The 20,383-nt window shown below is 56.6% G+C and overlaps 1 protein-coding gene across 1 annotated transcript; it reads right to left on the reverse strand.

Moving 5' to 3' along the window:
• Positions 1-871: 871 nt before the first annotated feature.
• Positions 872-19,783, reverse strand: ubl5 (ubiquitin like 5). The gene is made up of 5 exons (XM_072490945.1): positions 19,742-19,783; positions 15,353-15,420; positions 7,254-7,337; positions 6,046-6,083; positions 872-1,614 (listed from the first exon to the last, which is right to left on the reverse strand). The coding sequence occupies exons 2-5, from the start codon at positions 15,406-15,408 to the stop codon at positions 1,571-1,573; spliced, it is 222 nt and encodes a 73-aa protein (XP_072347046.1). The 5' UTR covers positions 15,409-15,420; positions 19,742-19,783; the 3' UTR covers positions 872-1,570.
• Between the last annotated feature and the right edge of the window lie 600 nt (positions 19,784-20,383).

Consider the following 20,383-nt stretch of genomic DNA (forward strand, 5'->3'; position numbering starts at 1 on the left):
TCAATCAGCAAATATTTTAGACAGTTTCGATAAATTTTAGTCAGAGATAAATCAATTTAAGGATAGCTAGCAGATTGGTTCAAGTCGCTTGGTGAGCCAGCCTGGTGTTAATACCATGACCGTGCCGCAGTAAGGACAGGGGGGACAGACACGCCGGACGGGCCACACCGTTGCCGATTTCCCTCTGTGGTTCCATCAGGTATCAGGCCTCCGGGAGTCCATTTGGGGCAAAGGCTACAAAATACAGCTGCTTCACAGCAGGTCAGCGGGCACTGTGGCTATTTATGTTCAGGTGAACGGGGAGGGAAGAGAGAGTCATCATCTACCCTCAGCTATTTTGGGATCCCAGGGAAAATACATCAATGCAAAAATCTCTACAGCAGCCTTTGTTGATAGGCTAGCTGCAGTGCAGGTAGTAAGAGTTCCTTTTATTCGATTTTGGATGCGTCGCTAGCAGGCCAGCATTCATTGCCGATCCCCAATTGTCCTCTCGAAGGTGGTGAGCTGCCTTCTTGATCCGCGACAGTCTGTGTGCTGTCGGTACACCCACAGTGCTGTTAGGGAGAATTCCAGGATGTTTGACCTAGCGACAGTGAAGGGACGGCCGGTATATCACCAAGTCAGGATGGTCTGCGGCTTGGAACATTTAAGCTGGTAGCAGACAAAAAAAAAACTGGTTCTGACACAAGGTCAGTGGGGTGACCATCCATTTAAACACAGACAAGTATGTTAGCTTGAAATAAAAGGTGTATTCATCAGATATTAGCATTAGCTGTCCAAGTAGCTCACAAGGACAGCGACTAAGCATCATTTATAGCATGATGCACAAGAAGAGTGCATCCTAAGAAGCAGAGACACAGTGAAGCAAATCTCCAGATTTTAATTCTATTTATTTAAACAGACATATAAACATGGTTCCCTTCAACAGTGCCTGGTTCGACAAGGGGCAGAATATTTTTGGAAGTCGCATTCTCTCCTGCCACCATCCTGCTAATTGAGTTTCTTGCATACGTACTCAGGGAAAGGGAATAATAGAATGCTCGCTTCCAACCTCTAAGGTTAACCCGAAAGACCGAATCACTGTCACTGTCTATCTATCCCCTCCCTAACCCAGTGATCACTTGCAAGTCTTGCGTCTCGGTACACAGAATGCTGGCTACCAGCACCCTCAGTACACAAGTTGAAGAGGCCGCAGAGTGGAAAGTGTCGCGTACTGATAAACCTCAGCTCTGGGAAGCACTCTCGCTGCTCGGCTAAGCATGGCATGTGGCAAGGAAGGAAAAAGCTGTTGCAACACACACGCAGCAACATTATCCATCTATAATTTGGGGGATTTAAAAAACAAAACCTCAGACTGGACATGCATAAGAAACCTGATATTAAAGCTGTTATGAAATATAAAGGAAAAAAAAACGGGGAACATAGTTCAGGAAAATATACAATAACAAATCATCAGTGTTCTTCAGAAAAGCAAACACAAAAGCTTCATTGTGAAGTCACAAGTCTTCTCTCTCGATGAATGGTGTCGATGGTCGGTGATAAGCTGGTCCGCCTCATGGTGCAATCTCTTTTACTGGTAGTACAGCTCCAGGTTCATCCCATCATGGATCTCATCTGCAGGCAGCCTGGTTAAGGCACATCGATGCTGAGGAATGCACAGGCCGCATTACGGCGCCCAATTCAATCCTACTTCACACAGCAACATGAAGGATGACCTGGATTGCCCTTCCTCACGGAATGCCGCCTCAAATAATCGAAACAAAAAAGCCCTTCCCACACCACATCTGAACCAAAGGAACTTGAATTATTTTGAAGAAGTCACCGGGTTAGTGAGCGGGGGTAGACGGAATTGGGGCAATAATCAAAAGGAAGGGATTGGATCTTCAGGAAGCTTGGAGGAACCTTCTCTGGAAGATTGAGTTAGTGATAGTTTCTTCCCTTTGAACCAAAAGCAGGATGCTAATCGGTAAAAGATGGTCATTGGGTTTGAATTTGCTTAGCAAGTGGTTGCTATTCCACAGGGATCGATGTTTGGAACTTTCCTATTTACCAACGATATTAATAACCTGGTTTAAGAGTTGGGGAGATGAGCCGCAAGTTTCCAGATTATATAAATTATCTGTGGGTGTTAGGACTGTCGAGGATTCCCAATTCCTGTAACCGTCTCGACATGTTGGGAGATTTGAGCCAGGGACCTCCGTTGCCAGTCCGCTCCGGTGCCAGCCCATTCCCTAGCGGCAGGATTCCCTACCCCAGCCGCCTGTCAATGGGGTTTCCCACTGAAACCACCCCAAGCCGCCCGGAAACCCGCGGGCGGAGGGTGCGCTGCCGGCAGGAACAGCGAATCACTGCGCCAGCGAACGGCCTGAGAATTCTGCCCATGGTCTAATGATTGGCAAATCACATTCAACTGCGAAAAGTGGCACGTCTGATGCTAAATATATATGCACAGTGTGCAGTGAACAGAATGGAGGTCATTGGTGAAGGAAAAGGGTCTGGGTGCTGAGAGCATCCCTCGCTGAAAGGTCATGATCAAGACAGGAGGCTGAAGCTAAAACGAGCAGCATCTAGGCTCTATTCACATGATTTATTTATTCAGCGAATGCAAACTCCCTCAGCCAAGCAGTTTCTCCGATCCTGCTGTGTGGAGTGCGAGGAGGCCTCCGCTGATTATTCACATGATAAGTTACTAAGATACAATTCTGTCCTTGTACAAGACCTTGGTTAGACCTCCTTTAGAATACTGGCTCCACTGTTGATTCTGCGATAAGTGGGGCAGTAGCCAGGCTGTGGACAAGCTGCAGGGAACAGCCACAGCAGTGTTTCCCAGATTAAAATGTCCTCGTTAGCCAAAAGGGCCAAGTCTAGATACTTTAGAAAAGTTAGAGGCTCTGGCGACTGGATCAAGGTTCAGAAAATAATTGAGGAACTGGATGGTATTTATATGAACCGAATAGGTTAGGGGGGGCCTGGAACCGGATAGGTTAGGGGGGACCCGGAACCGGATAGGTTAGGGGGGGGGGGGGAGACCCGGAACCGGAGAGGTTAGGGGGGGACCTGGAACCGGATAGGTTGGGGGGGGGGGGGGGAGACCCGGAACCGGATAGGTTAGGGGGGGGGAGACCCGGAACCGGATAGGTTAGGGGGGGGGACCCGGAACCGGAGAGGTTAGGGGGGGGACCCGGAACCGGAGAGGTTAGGGGGGGGGACCCGGAACCGGAGAGGTTAGGGGGGGAGACCCGGAACCGGAGAGGTTAGGGGGGGAGACCCGGAGCCGGATAGGTTAGGGGGGACCCGGAACCGGATAGGTTAGGGGGGAACCCGGAACCGGAGAGGTTAGGGGGGAACCCGGAACCGGAGAGGTTAGGGGGGACCCGGAACCGGAGAGGTTAGGGGGGACCCGGAACCGGAGAGGTTAGGGGGGGACCCGGAACCGGATAGGTTAGGGGGGGACCCGGAACCGGATAGGTTAGGGGGGGACCCGGAACCGGATAGGTTAGGGGGGACCCGGAACCGGAGAGGTTAGGGGGGAACCCGGAACCGGAGAGGTTAGGGGGGAACCCGGAACCGGAGAGGTTAGGGGGGAACCCGGAACCGGAGAGGTTAGGGGGGAACCCGGAACCGGAGAGGTTAGGGGGGAACCCGGAACCGGAGAGGTTAGGGGGGAACCCGGAACCGGAGAGGTTAGGGGGGAACCCGGAACCGGAGAGGTTAGGGGGGACCTGGAACCTGATAGGTTAGGGAGGATCTGGGGGTCCAGCAGGTTCATTTGAACACAGGATGGGGTTTTTCACTCCTGCAGTTTCGGCAACAGGAGCAGAAAGTATCGCGAGACGTCCAAAGTCGCGTTTCACGGCAACGTGAAAGCTGGACACCATTTGCCACCTCCCACCATCAGTGACTGGTCGCGTTTCCCGACGTTCATTACAATAAATTATCATCAGGCCCATGGGCCGGACTCATCCCTCCACGTCAAAAAATCCATCCATGGCAGCGTGCGGTCAGAATGGATGCCCACAGGGATGCATCTGGGTGAACTGTTTTGCTAGCTGTCCACAGGGGAGGCCTTTAAAAACAGCGCCTGAATCCTGGAGTGAGGCTGCCCTGCTAGTGACTTGTTGTGGAACACTTGACTTTTCAATATCCCCCCCCCTCCCCCCAAAATTCCACACTACATGGCGGAAAAAGTCACATTTGCCAGCGAAGGCTTCAACGCTGCTTTTCCCACCCGGCATCATCCTTTGCCGACATTGGGGAAAATCCCAGCCACGGATTCGATATACCCCTTCAAGACGAAGCCGGGCCTGTTGCTGGCTGCGGAAGGGATCATCACCTACAGGGTTTGCGTCCTACAACAGAAAATTATCTCTTGGCACCAGTTTCCAGCATCTCATGGGGTCTGGATATTTTACCCCCTAATTGAGCCCTTGTATCCATTTCCTGCATGGCCCATCGTGGCGCTCCGAGGAAGACAGCATAATGCACCACATTTACATTGGGAAGACCAGGTCGAAAGAGTGGACCGTTTCCAGCCTCTAACCTTCGCTTGTTCCTGACTGGGATCTCGGGAGAGGCCAGGTTGGGGAAAGAGGGTAGATTTCCTTCCCTGAAGGATATTAATGAAACAATCGGGTTTTTAAAAAAAATCGCAATCTGGCAGTTCCATTGCCACGTTTATCTGCACCAGATTTTAAAACTAAATTCAGAGCAGCCAAGCAGGGTTCGTACTCCCTTTCCCTGGGTTGTTGCTGCAATTTTCAGGTGGAGTAGCATAATCACGACATTACAATCTCCAATTTGTATCGAATAGTTTTGGAAGTTACGGATTCACCCGTTTATGCTACAAGAGAGCACAAAATACCTAGGCTGGAATCACTATCATCTGAACAGCCAAGTGAATGACTAAGATAGTCTCAGTTGAGACTAAGTTGAGAAAAACGGTGTTCAATTTGATGGCAACTGGTAGTCTTCAAGAGATCATGAGATGGCTGGTACAGTAAATAAAGTTGCATTCGGATACAGGAAAGGGAGAGGAAGGTCGCATTTTAGAATTTTACTTTGCATTTGGTCCATTAAAGTACTCACAAAGCCAACACCCAACCCAAAAGATTCTATCCCATGCTTCATGTTAATCAACCTCGAAAACTACTGTAGCACCAAGCCATACACGTTTCCCTCCTGCAACTCAGCCATTGGAGAGGTAGGTGGGTGGGGGAGGGGGAGCAGGTACACAATCATTTCTAGGATAGGAAATGGGAGCAGTTAATACCTTTGGACTGCTGCTATCATTCCTTAAAGTCATGGTTAAACTTGCCCTGGTCAATGGGAGACGGATTTGCCAATGCCCTGCTTCCGAGACTTCACCAGCGCTCAGCAATATGCATCCCTCTTATTAACAAAAATGTTCCATGCTGCATGCGCACACCATGGGTCTTCACACTGGGGTTTTGTCCCCCGTGGGATTCTGAAGTCGGCAGCTTTTAAAAATAATTAATTAATGGGCTAGACCCAGCATTAATCACCCATTCCTAATTGCCCTCGAGAAGATGGTGCGGAGTTACCCTCATGAACGGCGGGAAACCCTACTGTGTCGCTCCCGCCACCGCCCTGTTAAATTACACTCCATTAAAAAATTTTTTTCGAGTACCCAATTCATTTTTTCCAATTAAGGGGCAATTTAGCGCAGTCAATCCACCTATTCTGCACATCTTTGTGTTGTGGGGGCGAAACCCACGCATACACGGGGAGAATGTGGAAACTCCACACGGACAGTGACCCAGAGCCGGGATCGAACCTGGGACCTCGCCGCCGTGGGACTGCAGGGCTAACCCACTGCGCCACCGTGCTGCCCCTAGGTTACACTCCATTTCTGACTTGCTGAAAACTTTGTCCTGCGCCGTTCCCCTTTCGAGCGGCGGGCAAACTTTCAGAAGTTTGAGCACGGTGCTATCAGGAAGGTGTAAATATTTTCTAATCCCTTTTGCTCCATTCATACAGAAAAGGCAGGAAGCCAACTGGCAATAGGTTTACAACATCAAAAGATACAATCTTGCAACTGAACATGATTCTTGAAGATGGTATACCTGGAATCAGAAGAAGTTAAATTAGAAGAAAAAGAGTTGAAATAGACCCTTTCAGCCACTTGGACCTTTGCAGGATGGCGTTCCCAATTTCTTCACAAGGGCTACATGGTGCTGAAAAGAATTACAATCCAGCATTATTTTCACAGCAAGATAAACTCAATAACGACCAGCCCAATGTAACCGTTTTGCAAAAAAAAAAATTTAGAATTCTGTATAAGTAGAATGGGGCAGCACAGTTGCTTCACAGCTCCAGGAAACCGGGTTCGATTCCCGACTTGGGTCACTGTCTGTGCGGAGTCTGCACGTTCTCCCAGTGTCCGTGGGAGTTTCCTCCGGGTGCTCCGGTTTCCTCCCACTCTGTCCAAAGATGTGCAGGTTAGGTGGATTGGCCGTGCTAAATTGCCCCTTAGTGTCCAAAAAGGTTGGGTGGGCTTACTGGGATAGAGGTGTGGGCTTAGGTAGGGTGCTCTTTCCAAGGGCTGGTGCAGACTCAATGGGCCAAATGGCCTCCTTCTACACTCTAAATTCTATGATTTTATGAACAAAAGGCAAGGTTAGAGCTGAGGCTGCTTCGAAGCAGAGGTCTTTGCCAGAGTTTGTCCCTGTGCTGCAAATTCTACACGTCACCAACCACACTGATGTTAGCTGCAAGAGTAGCCCAACTTGGAACACCGGTTCATGGGTGGGAGTGTCTTTGTGTAAGAATTATTAAAGAAACACACACACACTGCTAGATGTTACACTTGGCCTCCAGGCTGCCAAATGGAAACTGGCCTGCCTGCTTTGGAGGCTGCTCAGTTTCAACTGGTCTTCAGGCTGCTAGATGGAGACTGGCGATAATACCTTTGTTCCACTTTGATTCTGCCTTGTGTATTTGGCTGTCGGCTCCTCTCAAATTCCTTGACTCTTAGACATGAGTATGCACAAACCTCATTGATCTCCCAATCATCTAGATAAGCTGCATTTATTAAAAAACTATTCATATCTGATTCATCCAACCTTTTGAATACTGCTGTCACTAGGCAGATTTCTACCCATTGCTGGGCAGTTCGCATCTTATTAGGTCTTGCTAAATTCATGTTACTGCTGTTACTGAGTAAATCCATGACGTGCGTAATTCAAGAAATGAGTGTCAATAATGTAAATATGTAAAAGAACACAAGGACAAACCATTTCTTCAGGACCAGCTTGTCCCATTTTGTTCCAGTCTGTGCAGCTATTAATTTCTTCAGATCTTTTATGGTATCATCAGGACTGGAGGGAGAAGTGTTAAGGGCAAAAAAGTCTCCAAGCTCGCGCAGAAACACAATGAGTCTGGGTGCAGTGCAGGACATTTAGCTCCCAGTAAAGCCCTGTCATCTTAACCCAAATACTTCCGAACCTTTTACAAATCAGTAGAATTTTATTAAAGACTCAACTGATAAGCAAACTTATTGTCAACTCAGCCAATGCATCAAAGGCATTTGATGAGGGCCAGTTTAGTGCACACATTGACATGCCACGGACCCAGGCTCGATTCCCGGGTCACTGTCTGTGCGGAGTTTGCACGTTCTCCCCGTGTCTGCGTGGGTTTCCTCCGGGTGCTCCGGTTTCCTCCCACAGTCCAAAGATGTGCAGGTTAGGTGGATTGGCCAGACTAAATTGCCCCTTAAAAAGGTTAGGTGGGGTTACTGGGTTACGGGGATAAGGTGGAGGTTTGGGGTGCTCTTTCCCAAGGTCAGTGCAGACTCTATGGGCCGAATGGCCTCCTTCTGCAATGTAAATTCTATGTCTATGTCATTCCTTAGTTGCTTATTATTAGAACTCCAGTTTTTTGGGGACTTCCGGTGGCGGCTATGAAGGAGTAGGTCACACATTTGGTGGCTCCCGCTCGGGGCGGACCTTTCCCCCCGATTTTTTTTACCGGACTTGATTGGGAAAATTGACGGTAGTGGCAATTGTTGATTGGATTCCCACATCGGTGCACAGAGAGACGGACTAGAAGTTCTCGCAAAGGGAGAAACAGACAAACAGAGAAGGCTTGGGCTGAAGCTGTGCGGGGGAAAGCATGGCGGACAACCGGAGTCCTGGCTTGTCGACCCAGCCGTCGACGGAGTAGCTGATGCAATTTATCCAGGAGTGCTTCGCCAAGCAGAAGCAGGAATGCTTGGACCCGATTAAAGAATCAATTGCGCGGCTGGAGCTCAGATTGGACGCCCAAAATCGGGCGATCCAGAAACTAGAGAAGGCGCTGGCTGAGAAAGAGGAAGATCAAACTGCAGTGGAGTTGGGAGGTGGGGATGCTGAGAGATCAGCAGAAAAGGCTCCTGGAGAAGGTGGAGGACCTAGAGAATAGATCCCGCCGGCAGAACCTGAGAATCGTCGGTCTCCCGGAGGGGTCCGAAAGAGCAGACGCTGGGGGATGGGACATTCTCCTGACCCTTGGGAGGTGGACAGGGCTCACAGTGCTTGTGAGGGAGCCGCAAGTGCCCACCCCACACACGGCAATGGTGGTGAGATTCCACAGGTATTTGGACAAGGAGCGTATTTTACAGTGGGCCAGGCAGACACGGAGTTGTAAATGGGAGAACAGGATCCTGCGGATCTATCAGGACCCGAGTGCAGAGGTGGCCAGGAGAAGAGCAGGGTTCAATCAGATAAAGTCGACCCTTTTTAAGAAAAAGGTGAAGTTTGGACTGGGTCTCTGGGTCACGTATGAGGAGCAACCCTTTTTCTTTTTTTTTAAAAAAAGATTTTTTAAAAATTCTCCTCCTTTTTCACATTTTCTCCCACATTTCCACCCATCAACAATAAACAATAATCAGCAAGATATGTCAGTCCCCATAATAACAACGATCCCATCCGCCCACCAACCCCCAAACCTCAGTCCGCATGTTTACATAAACAAATGATAAAAAGGAATCAGGGATTACCCGTAGTCACCCTTAATCTTACACAGCTCCCCTCCCCCCCCCCTACCCACGCCATCCAGCCTCTGAAAGAGTACTGTACATGGTACCCCCCCCCCCCCCCCCCCCAGGTCTCCAGCTCCTCCCGTCCACTGCCTCTTGTAAAACTCCTCCTCTCAACCTCGGTCCCTTCCCCCCAACTTTCCACCCCGGCTAGACCACTCGGACCCGGTTCTGCTAGGCTCCGATGGCCGCAGACCCTCCCCCCACCTCACTCCCGTTCACTGGCCGGCTTAAACCGGCCAGCGTGGAGGCCCCCGCCCAGGTCCCTTTCCCACTTGCCCGGCCCTAGGAAAGCCCAAAGATCCCCTTTTAGCACACAAACCCCGCATATCCACCTACACCCCAAAGAGCCCTCATTTCAAGTGAAAGTCCCGTCCCTTCCCTTGTCCAAATATATACAACATTGGCTCCTTTAGCCTCTACACCCACGCGCAGTGATACAAAAAAGAAGAAAATACAATCATTGAGGTTACATCGGCACATGGCCATTCCTCAATTTGTCAGTTCTGCCACAGTCCTCCTGCTTTCGCAAACTCCTCCGCTGCTTCCGCCGTTCCAAAATGAAAGTCCCTGAGCTTGTAAGTCACCCTCAGCTTTGCTGGATATACAATGCCGCACCGCACCTTGCTAATGTACAGTGCCCTCTTCACCCGGTTGAAGGCAGCCCGCCTCCTCGCCAGCTCCACCGTAAAGTCCTGGTATACACGTATACCAGCTCCAGCCAACTGCACCACCCGCTTCTGCTTGGCCCAGCTCAGGACCTTCTCCTTCACACTGTACCTATGGAAGCAGAGTCACTGCCCTTGGCGGCTCACTCGCCTTTGGTACAGGCCTCCACGACCGATGAGCCCGATCCAGTTCATATCGGGAGGGATCCTCCCCCTCCCCCAATAGTTTTGCCAGCATCGCGGCAAAATACTCAGTCGGCTTCGGTCCTTCAACTCCTTCGGGCAGCCCCACAATCCTCAGATTCGTCGCCTGGATCTGTTTTCCAGGTCTTCCATTTTTCCTCGCAGATCCTGGTTAGTGTCCATCACCTTCCGCATCTCCTTCCCCATCGAGGCAAGTTGATCACCGTGCTGCAATAACGTCTCCTCCACTTCCTTCAGCGCCTCCCCTTGCTCTCGCACCTCCGCCACTGCGCTCGCCACCTCCGTCCTCACCGGGGAAACCGCCTCCTCCACCAGCACACTCAAAACCTCCCTCATCTCCTTCCTCACCATCTCCATGCATTTCGCAATCTGCGCCAACTGCTTTTCAAATTCCGCGGCCATCACCTTAGTTATTTCTTCAGCCGTAAGCAATGCGGCCTTCCCTGGTGCTCCAGCCTCCATTTTCCTTGGTGACCCCGTGGTGACCTTTCCACTCCCCGACGGACCTTCAGCTGCTTTTTTACGGCCGTTTTTTTGGTCACCCTCAACATTTTATTTTTTAATCTGTGCCTTCTCCCTGCTTTTGCTGCCTCCGTGGACCCTGGGACCGGGCCTAAAGCCCCGAAAATGCCGTTCCCGAACGGGAGCCCTCCATTGTGCAGCCGCCTTCCACCCGCCGTCACCGGAAGTCCGCAACACTTTTATTTTGAGTGGCCCGAGGAAGCGATGTACTTCGCGGAAAGGAAAGGACTGGTGGCGGATTGAGGACTTTGAACTTTGCTGCAACGTTCACATTCAAAAAGTTTCTTGTTTTTCAGACGTTATTTGTAATCCTTCAGCATTGGTTTGACCAGTTGCAGAGCTGAGTGAGTTAAAGTTTACATTTGCACTGATGAGGGACGCAGCTGGGTTTGTTAGATGCTGGATTTTCTGTTTGCTCTTTTCTTTGTTTATCGTTTTTTTTCTAGGGCAATTGTGTTGGGACTGGTTTTTCGTTTGTGTATGTATGTATGAGCGTTGCAGGGGGGGGGGAACAATAGGTGGGAGAATGTCTGGCGCCATGGGCGGTGGTCATCAAGCTAGCTGGACGGGCTAGCTCACGGAAGCGCAGTGGGGTAGTTATGCTTGTCGAAGGGGGTCGGTTTACATGGTGCTGTTCCTGGCCGGGGGGCGGGGGGGGGGGGGGGGGGGGGCGGGAAGAAGAGTTGCTATGCTGACGAGGGAGGGATTGTTGCCGAGGGACAGAAAGGAGGTCGGGGGCAGCGGTTGCCTGGGGGCGGGTCGGTGGAGGCTGCCCCAAGAAAGGTGATGGCTGATCGGCGAAGGTGGGGGCGGTTGGGGGGGGTGGGGGCGATGAGCCCCCTACTAGGCGGATCACCTGGAATGTAAAAGGATTAAATGGGCCGGTCAAAAGGGCACGCGTATTCGCGCATCTGAGGGGACTGAAGGCGGATGTGGTAATGCTACAGGAGTCGTACCTTAGAGTCGCTGATCAGATCAGATTAAGGAAGGGATGGGTCGGACAGGTTTTTCATTCGGGCTGGACTCAAAGACTAGAGGGGTCGCGATCCTGATCAATAAGTGAGTGGTGTTTGAGGCGGGAAGAATAGTTATGGATGTGGGAGGTCGGTACATTATGGTCAGTGGGAAACTGGAGGGGGTGCAGGTGGTACTCGTAAATGTGTATGCTCAAATTGGGATGATGTGGAGTTTATAAAGAGGATGCTGGGGAAGATCCCGGACCTAGATTTGCAAGTTGGTCATGGGGAGGGGACTTCAACACAGTGATTGACCCTGGTTTAGATCTGTCGAGCTCAAAGGCGGGCTAGCAAGGCAAAGGAGCTAAAGGCGTTCATGGAGCAGATGGGGAGGGTGGGCCATGGAGATTTGGGCAGCCGAGAGTGAAAGAGTTCTGCTTCTACTAACACGTGCATAAAGTGTACTCCCCGGATTGACTTTTTAAAATTTGAACAGGGCTCTACTGACGGGGTGGGTGGACACGGGGGTACTCGGCGATCACAATCTCAGATCATGCCCCGCACTGGGTTGACCTGCAGGTTAGCAAGGAGAGTAGCCAGCGCCTGCACTGGAGCTGATGTGGGACTTTAGCTGAGGAGGTGTGTGGGCGGCTGAGGAAATGTATTCAGAACTACCTGGAAGTCAACGACACAGTTGAAGTTTAGGCAGCGGTGGTCTGGGAGGCATTGAAGGCAGTGGTTAGAGAGGAGCTGATCGCGAAACGGACCCACAGGGAGAAGGTAGACAGAGCAGAGACGGACCGACTGATAAAGGAGATATTGCAGGTCGACAGTAGGTATGCGGAGACCCCAGAGGCAGGGCTTTTAAGGGAACAACGGAGGCTACAGGCGGAGTTTGGCTTGTTAACTACAGAGCAGCTGAGAAAGGCGAGGGGGGTGATCTATGAGCATGGGGAGAAAGCCAGTAGAATGCTTACACAGCAGCTGAGAAAGAGGGAGGCAGCCAGGGAGATAGGAAAAGTAAAGGATGAGGACGGGAGCTTGGTTGGAGACTCAGCAGGGGTGAATAAGGCATTCAAGGAGTTTTATAGTGGGCTGTATGGGTCGGAACCCCCAGCGGGGCCGGAGGAGATAAGGCACTGCTTAGGGGTCTGAATTTCCCGAAGGTGGACGGCGGGTTGGTAGAAGGGCTGGGGCCCCGATCGGGTTGGAAGAGATAGCGGAGGGTTTGAAGGCCATGCAGTCGGGTAAAGCCCCGGAGCCGGACGGGTATCCAGTGGAGTTCTATAAAAAGTTCTCTGGATATTGGGGCCGCTGTTGACAAGGACATTCAATCAGGCAAGGGAGCGTGGGGTGCTTCCCCCGACGATGTCACAGGCCACGATCTCATTGATCATGAAACGGGACAGGACTCGGAGCTGTGTGGGTCCTATAGGCCGGTATCCCTACTGAATGTGGACGGCAAACTGCTGGCCAAAATCTTGCCCTCTAGGACGGAGGATCGTGTTCCGGACATTATTGGGGAGGACCAGACGGGGTTTGTTAACGGATGTGTAGCCACCTGGGTTGGCCAACTCCCGACATAAAATGGAGAACAGCAAAGGCTGAAGGGAGATTCAGCCAACACAGGCAGAAACTAGCAGGTGCAAGTTTACTGTGTATTAAACTCTGCAAAAGCCCAGACAGCATCGATACAAGCAGCCATCTGCATAATAATGTAGCAGCCATCTACATACTAAAGAGCGAAACCCAGGTGCGAAACCCAGGTACAATCGAAACATTTGGGATAAACAAAGCCAATCCAGACTCCTCGGCGCCAGCAGGAGCCAACACAAAAGAGGTTAACAGACACCTAAAGACCGCCCATCGATCAGGGAACCGCTCCAGTATTGGAGAAATCGAACCAAGCGATTGGAACGAAGTCCAATCACTTGAAACCAGGTACGGGGTCCGCCCCGAAAGGCGGGAAGCCCCTGGGGACTATAAAGTAAAGCCCCCAAGTTCAAATCGTCCTTCTTGACAGGGTCACTCAGCAACGCGAACCAACCCTTGACCGTGACCTATTCAACTGCCGCCAAAAGACCGTAAGTCTTAAGTCAACGCTCGCTACGAGATTGGCGCTACTAGTCCATACCAGCTTTAGAATCCCGCAGACTCAGAACCCGAATGAAAGGCCATTTGTTCCCCTGACCTGGTGGGCCAGTCCAAAGCTAAGTATAGGCCACTTAGTTGTAGAAGTAGCTTAGAAGTAGAATTTATGCATGGGTAGAGATTTACTGTGTATACTAAATGTGCTTTGATTTGAATCTTACCAATTGGTGTATTGAGTTATTGATCATTACTTGAACCTCGTGGTGGTATCATAAAGATACCTGGCGACTCGAGAGCAAAGGTTATAAAACAGAGCCAATTGAACCAACCAAAAGTTAGCAACAGAAGGCAGTTGGTGGCCAATGTAAGAAGGCTGCTAAATGTGATCATGATGCCCCTGGAAGGTAGGGAGGTGGAGGTAGTGGTCACAATGGACGCAGAGAAGGCTTTTGATTGGGTAGAATGGGAATATCTGTGGGAGGTACTGGGGCGGTTCGGATTTGGGCGGGGCTTTATTGACTGGGTCAGGTTGTTGTATCAGGCTCCTGTTGCGAGCGTACAGACGAATAGGACAACATCAGACTATTTTAGGCTACATCAGGGGACGAGACAGGGATGCCCCCTCTTGCCACTGTTGTTACACTATGTTTATAAATTCATGTACATTGTTTATTTTGCTGTTCTTGTAAAACCATAAATACCTCAATAAAATGTTTATTAAAAAAAAAGAACTCCAGTTTTCTTTTAAATTTAGAGGACCCAATTAATTTTTTCCAATTAAGGGGCAATTTAGCGCGGTCAATCCACCTAGCCGGCACATCTTTTGGGTTGTGGGGGCGAAACCCACGCAAACACGGGGAGAATGTGCAAACTCCACACGGACAGTGACCCAGAGCCGGGATCGAACCTGGAACCTCGGCGCCGTGAGGCAGCAGTGCTAACCCACTGCCCCACCGTGCTGCCCTATTAGAACTCCAGTTTAACATATTCGGACCAATACATTACCTGCTACCTCTAACATTTGTACAATAGTCCTCAGTACCCCTTCCTCAATCAAATCTACCATGTCCAATCTCCCTCCTTAAATCGTTCTTGTAAGCTGACATGTAGAAATCTAATGGGGGGATTTACAACAGTGAAACATCCCCAACCAATGTTGTAAAGTACATTCTCTTGACTGTTACCACAGTGCATTATCACCAATTACCTCCCCCTGCACCTTTTGACAGTGTGGACAACACCATCATTCTCAAAATGCTGCTCTACATATTGCAACATCTCAAATTTAAACTTCTTATCCTTGTTTAAGTCCCTTCATGGCTTTATATCCTCCTATCTTCACAACCTCTTCAACCCTTGAACACTCCACTACCTCAATCGGGATGTCTGTGCATCCCTCTCTGTCGGCCCTACCATTAAAAGCAGTGCCTTCAGCTGTATGGACCCAAAAGCTACAATGAGACTTTGAATTTCCCAAACTCACCTTTATGATTTACAGAAAATCGAGTGACAAGGCTTGTGAACTCGCAATTTGTAGGAACACTATACATCTGATTAGCTGGACGTGGTGGGGCCTCAAACAGCAAAAAATCTCAACAAATTTGCATGCACAATCTGACATTCTGACACTTCAATTTTTTTTCTGTCTCTACTAGTAGGTTACTAATTATACAGCCCATAGCCAACAATTCAGAAAATCAGCAGACTACTGCTCACTGAGTTCACTTAACCGCCAATATCCCAATCAAAAAGACAGCAGGAATATTTTACTGCCCACCATAAGACACAGGAGCAGAATTAGGCCATTCGGCCCATTGAGTCTGCTCCACCATTCAATCGTAGCTGATATGTTTCTCATCCCCATTCATAAAGGATACTTGCACTTCACTCGGACTTTCTTTCCCAAACGATCATTGCAAATTATCTCAATCATCCTGAGGAATTCCTGGGAAGATGGAAAAAAAAAAAGGAGGCGTTTATAATAAAGCTCAACAATGCAACTTTGTGGGACACTGTGCTGGACAAAAGCACCGTATCCATATGAACTTTAAAGAGATGTGATCTGGGACCATCTGTCTGAAAGCTCGGTGGAAGCAACTTCAAGGGTAAATGCCAAAAGAGAGCTGGACAAATATTGGAAGGGAAGCATGCGCAGGGACATCGGGAAAGGGGAGTGGGACATCGGGAAAGGGGAGTGGGACATCGGGAAAGGGGAGTGGGACATCGGGAAAGGGGAGTGGGACATCGGGAAAGGGGAGTGGGACATCGGGAAAGGGGAGTGGGACATCGGGAAAGGGGAGTGGGGACATCGGGAAAGGGGAGTGGGACACTTTGCATACTTCCAAGGAGCCAGCACAGACACAACGAGCCAAAGTGCCTCTGGGGTCGGGCGGCGGGATGGGGGTCGGGCGGCGGGATGGGGGTCGGGCGGCGGGATGGGGGCTGGACGGCGGTGTGCCCGGCCCCCCCTCCCCCAGCCGGCCCCCCGCCCCCGCCCTGGCCGAACCCCCTCCCCCGGCCGGCCCCCACACCCCTCCCCCGGCCAGTCCCCACCCCCGGCCGACCCCCCACCCCCCCCTCCCCCGGCCAGTCCCCACCCCCCTCCCCTCCCCCGGCCAGTGCACCCCCCTCCCCTCCCCCGGCCAGTGCCCCCCCTCCCCTCCCCCGGCCAGTGCCCCCCTCCCCTCCCCCGGCCAGTGCCCCCCCCTCCCCTCCCCCGGCCAGTGCCCCCCCCTCCCCTCCCCCGGCCAGTGCCCCCCCCTCCCCTCCCCTGTGCCCTCCCCTCCCCGGCCAGTGCCGCCCCTCCCCTCCCCGGCCAGTGCCCCCCCTCCCCCGGCCAGTGCCCCCCCCTCCCCCGGCCAGTGCCCCCCCCTCCCCCTTCCCCCGGCCAGTGCCCCCCCTCCCTTCCCCCGGCCAGTGCCCCCCCCTCCCCTTCCCCCGGCCAGTGCCCCCCCCCCCACCCTCCCCTTCCCCCAGCCAGTGCCCCCCCCCCACCCTCCCCTTCCCCCGGCCAGTGCGCCCCCCCCACCCCTCCCCTTCCCACGGCCAGTGCCCCCCCCCCCCACTTCCCCGGCCAGTGCCCCCCCCCCCACCCTTCCCCTTCCCCCGGCCAGTGCACCCCCCCACCCTCCCCTTCCCCCGGCCAGTGCCCCCCCCACCCTCCCCTTCCCCCGGCCCAGTGCCCCCCCCACTTCCCCCGGCCAGTGCCCCCCCCCCACCCTCCCCTTCCCCCGGCCAGTGCCCCCGCCCCCCCACCCTCCCCTTCCCCCGGCCAGTGCCCCCCCCTCCCCTTCCCAATGCCAGTGCCCCCCCCCCACCCTCCCCTTCCCCCGGCCAGTGCACCCCCCCACCCTCCCCTTCCCCCGGCCAGTGCCCCCCCCACCCTCCCCCTTCCCCCGGCCAGTGCCCCCCCCCCCACCCTCCCCTTCCCCCGGCCAGTGCCCCCCCCCCTACCCTCCCCTTCCCCCGGCCAGTGCCCCCCACCCTCCCCTTCCCCCGGCCAGTGCCCCCACCCTCCCCTTCCCCGGCCAGTGCCCCCCACCCCTCCCCTTCCCCGGGCCAGTGCACCCCCCAACCCTCCCCGGCCAGTGCCCCCCCCCACCCTCCCCTTCCCCCGGCCAGTGCCCCCCCCCCCCCCACCCTCCCCTTCCCCCGGCCAGTGCCCCCCCCCCCACCCTCCCCTTCCCCCGGCCAGTGCCCCCCCCCACCCTCCCCTTCCCCCGGCCAGTGCCCCCCCCCCCCCCACTTCCCCGGCCAGTGCCCCCAACCCTCCCCTTCCCCCGCCAGTGCACCCCCCCACCCTCCCCTTCCCCGGCCAGTGCCCCCCCCCCCACCCTCCCCTTCCCCCAGCCAGTGCCCCCCCCCCACTTCCCCCGGCCAGTGCACCCCCCCCACCCTCCCCTTCCCCCGGCCAGTGCCCCCCCCCCACCCTCCCCGTCCCAGTGCCCCCCCCACCCTCCCCTTCCCCCGGCCAGTGCCCCCCCTCCCCTTCCCCCGGCCAGTGCCCCCCCCTCCCCTTCCCCCGGCCAGTGCCCCCCCCCACTTCCCCCGGCCAGTGCCCCCCCCCCACCCTCCCCCTTCCCTCCGGCCAGTGCACCCCCCCACCCTCCCCTTCCCCCGGCCAGTGCCCCCCCCGCACCCTCCCCTTCCCCCGGCCAGTGCCCCCCCCTCACCCTCCCCTTCCCCCGGCCAGTGCCCCCCCCTTCCCCCGCCAGTGCCCCCCCCCACTTCCCCCGGCCAGTGCCCCCCCCACCCTCCCCCCGGGCCAGTGCCCCCCCCCACCCTCCCCTTCCACCGGCCAGTGCCCCCCCCACCCTCCCCTTCCACCGGCCAGTGCCCCCCCCCCCTTCCCCCGGCCAGTGCCCCCCCCCCACCCTCCCCTTCCCCCGGCCAGTGCCCCCCCCTTCCCCCGGCCAGTGCCCCCCCCCCCACCCTCCCTTCCCCCGGCCAGTGCCCCCCCCCCACCCCTCCCCTTCCCCCGGCCAGCGCCCCCCCCCTCCCCTTCCCCGGCCAGTGCCCCCCCCCACCCTCCCCTTCCCCCGGCCAGTGCCCCCCCCCACCCTCCCCTTCCCCCGGCCAGTGCCCCCCCCCACCCTCCCCTTCCCCCGGCCAGTGCCCCCCCCCCACCCTCCCCTTCCCCCGGCCAGCGCCCCCCCCCACCCTCCCCTTCCCCCGGCCAGTGCCCCCCCCCTCCCCTTCCCCCGGCCAGTGCCCCCCCCCACCCTCCCCTTCCCCCGGCCAGTGCCCCCCCCCCACCCTCCCCTTCCCCCGGCCAGTGCCCCCCCCCACCCCCCGGCCAGTGCCCCCCCCCCCACCCTCCCCTTCCCCTGCCCGGCCAGTGCCCCCCCCCACCCCCCCCTTCCCCCGGCCAGTGCCCCCCCCCACCCCCCGGCCAGTGCCCCCCCCCCCACCCTCCCCTTCCCCCGGCCAGTGCCCCCCCCCACCCCCCGGCCAGTGCCCCCCCCCCCCACCCTCACCTTCCCCCGGCCAGTGCCCCCCCTCACCCTCCCCTTCCCCTGGCCAGTGCCCCCCCCACCCTCCCCTTCCCCCGGCCCAGTGCCCCCCCCACCCTCCCCTTCCCCCGGCCAGTGCCCCCCCCCACCCTCCCCTTCCCCCGGCCAGTGCCCTTCCCCGGCCAGTGCCCCCCCCCACCCTCCCCTTCCCCCGGCCAGTGCCCCTTCCCCCGGCCAGTGCCCCCCCCCACCCTCCCCTTCCCCCGGCCAGTGCCCTTCCCCCCGGCCAGTGCCCCCCCCACCCTCCCCCAGCCAGTGCCCGCTCCCCACCCTCCCCCAGCCAGTGCCCCCCCCCCCACCCTCACCCCTCCCCTTCCCCCGGCCAGTGCCCCCCCCCACCCTCCCCTTCCCCCGGCCAGTGCCCCCCCCCCACCCTCCCCCGGCCAGTGCCCCCCCCCCACCCTCCCTTCCCCGGCCAGTGCCCCCCCCCACCCTCCCCTTCCCCGGCCAGTGCCCGCTCCCCACCCTCCCCAGCCAGTGCCCCCCCCCCACCCTCACCCTCCCCTTCCCCCGCCAGTGCCCCCCCCCACCCTCCCCTTCCCCCGGCCAGTGCCCCCCCCCCACCCTCCCCCGGCCAGTGCCCCCCCCCACCCTCCCCTTCCCCCGGCCAGTGCCCCCCCCCACCCTCCCCTTCCCCGGCCAGTGCCCCCCCCCCCCCACCCTCCCCCTTCCCCCGGCCAGTGCCCCCCCCCCCCCACCCTCCCCTTCCCCCGGCCAGTGCCCCCCCCCCACCCTCCCCTTCCCCCAGCCAGTGCCCCCCCCCCCACCCTCCCCTTCCCCCGGCCAGTGCCCTTCCCCTGGCCAGTGCCCCCCCCCCACCCTCCCCCCAGCCAGTGCCCCCTCCCCACCCTCCCCCTTCCCCCAGCCAGTGCCCCCCCCACCCTCCCTCCCCTTCCCCGGCCAGTGCCCCCCCCACCCTCCCCTTCCCCCGGCCAGTGCCCCCCCCCACACTCCCCTTCCTTTCCCCCGGCCAGTGCCCCCCCCCCCACCCTCCCCTTCCCCCGGCCAGTGCCCCCCCCCACCCCACCCTCCCCCTTCCCCCAGCCAGTGCCCCCCCCCCCACCCTCCCCTTCCCCCCGGCCAGTGCCCCCCCCCACCCTCCCTCCCCTTCCCCCGGCAACACCAACACCCCCACTGCGGCCTATCTGACCAGGCTGCACAGATATCTGCGGCAGCCGCTTCTCCGCGGGATCTATTTGACGGGTTTCCCCATTCGGCCCGGATTTCCGATGAGGCGGCCTCTCAGACACTTACCTGCGGACCTCCCCCCCGCTACTCCCACTCGGGCTGCCTCTCCCCCGGCAACGGCGACTGAGGCCGCAAACTCGCCCCCCGCGGGGTCTAGGTGACGGCCGGTTCAGCCAATGGGCGCACGGGGAGAGGTTGATGGACGTAGCTACGAACCAATAGAGCGATGCGCCTGCTGGAAGGGGCGGGGACGCGGACTCGCTATCCAATGGGTGGCCGCAGCAAGTTCGGTTGCAGTCGGTGATGGGCGGCCCCGGACGTGACGGAGAGCGAGTTCTCCGCCAATAGGAGATGCGGCTCTCGTGATGGACGTCCGGTCCGGCCAATCGGGACGGGGATCCGTGCCCCGCCCCCCGCTCAGGCTCGGTTGTCGTACGCTCCGCTCACTCGGACGCGGAGCCATGGCCGAGGAGGTGAGCCGTTGCCGTCCGGCTGGGAGAAGCGAATGAGCCGCAAGTCAGGTAATCCCCGGGGGGCGGGGAGTCCGCCGCCAGCACCCAACCCGCCTTGGAACCGGGCCGCAGATCCCGACCCCCCGGGTCAGCCCGGCCTGGAGAGGTCACACCCCCCCCCCCCCCCCCCATCATCACCCCCCCCCCCCATCATCACCCCCCCCCCATCATCACCCCCCCCCCCCATCATCACCCC

Source organism: Scyliorhinus torazame, chromosome 27, assembly GCF_047496885.1.
Source record: "Scyliorhinus torazame isolate Kashiwa2021f chromosome 27, sScyTor2.1, whole genome shotgun sequence".
Classification (NCBI taxonomy): Eukaryota; Metazoa; Chordata; class Chondrichthyes; order Carcharhiniformes; family Scyliorhinidae; genus Scyliorhinus; species Scyliorhinus torazame.

Excerpts from the sequence above, each read along its gene's own strand:
- ubl5 (XM_072490945.1), bottom strand. The coding sequence starts at position 15,408 with ATGATTGAGATAATTTGCAATGATCGTTTGGGAAAGAAAGTCCGAGTG. Across the intron at positions 7,338-15,352 it reads AAAGTCCGAGTGAAGTGCAA|TCCTGATGATACCATAAAAG; the intron begins GTATCCTTTATG and ends TTCTCCCTCCAG. Across the intron at positions 1,615-6,045 it reads TCATGTTCAGTTGCAAGATT|ATGAGATCCATGATGGGATG; the intron begins GTATCTTTTGAT and ends GGCTGCCTGCAG.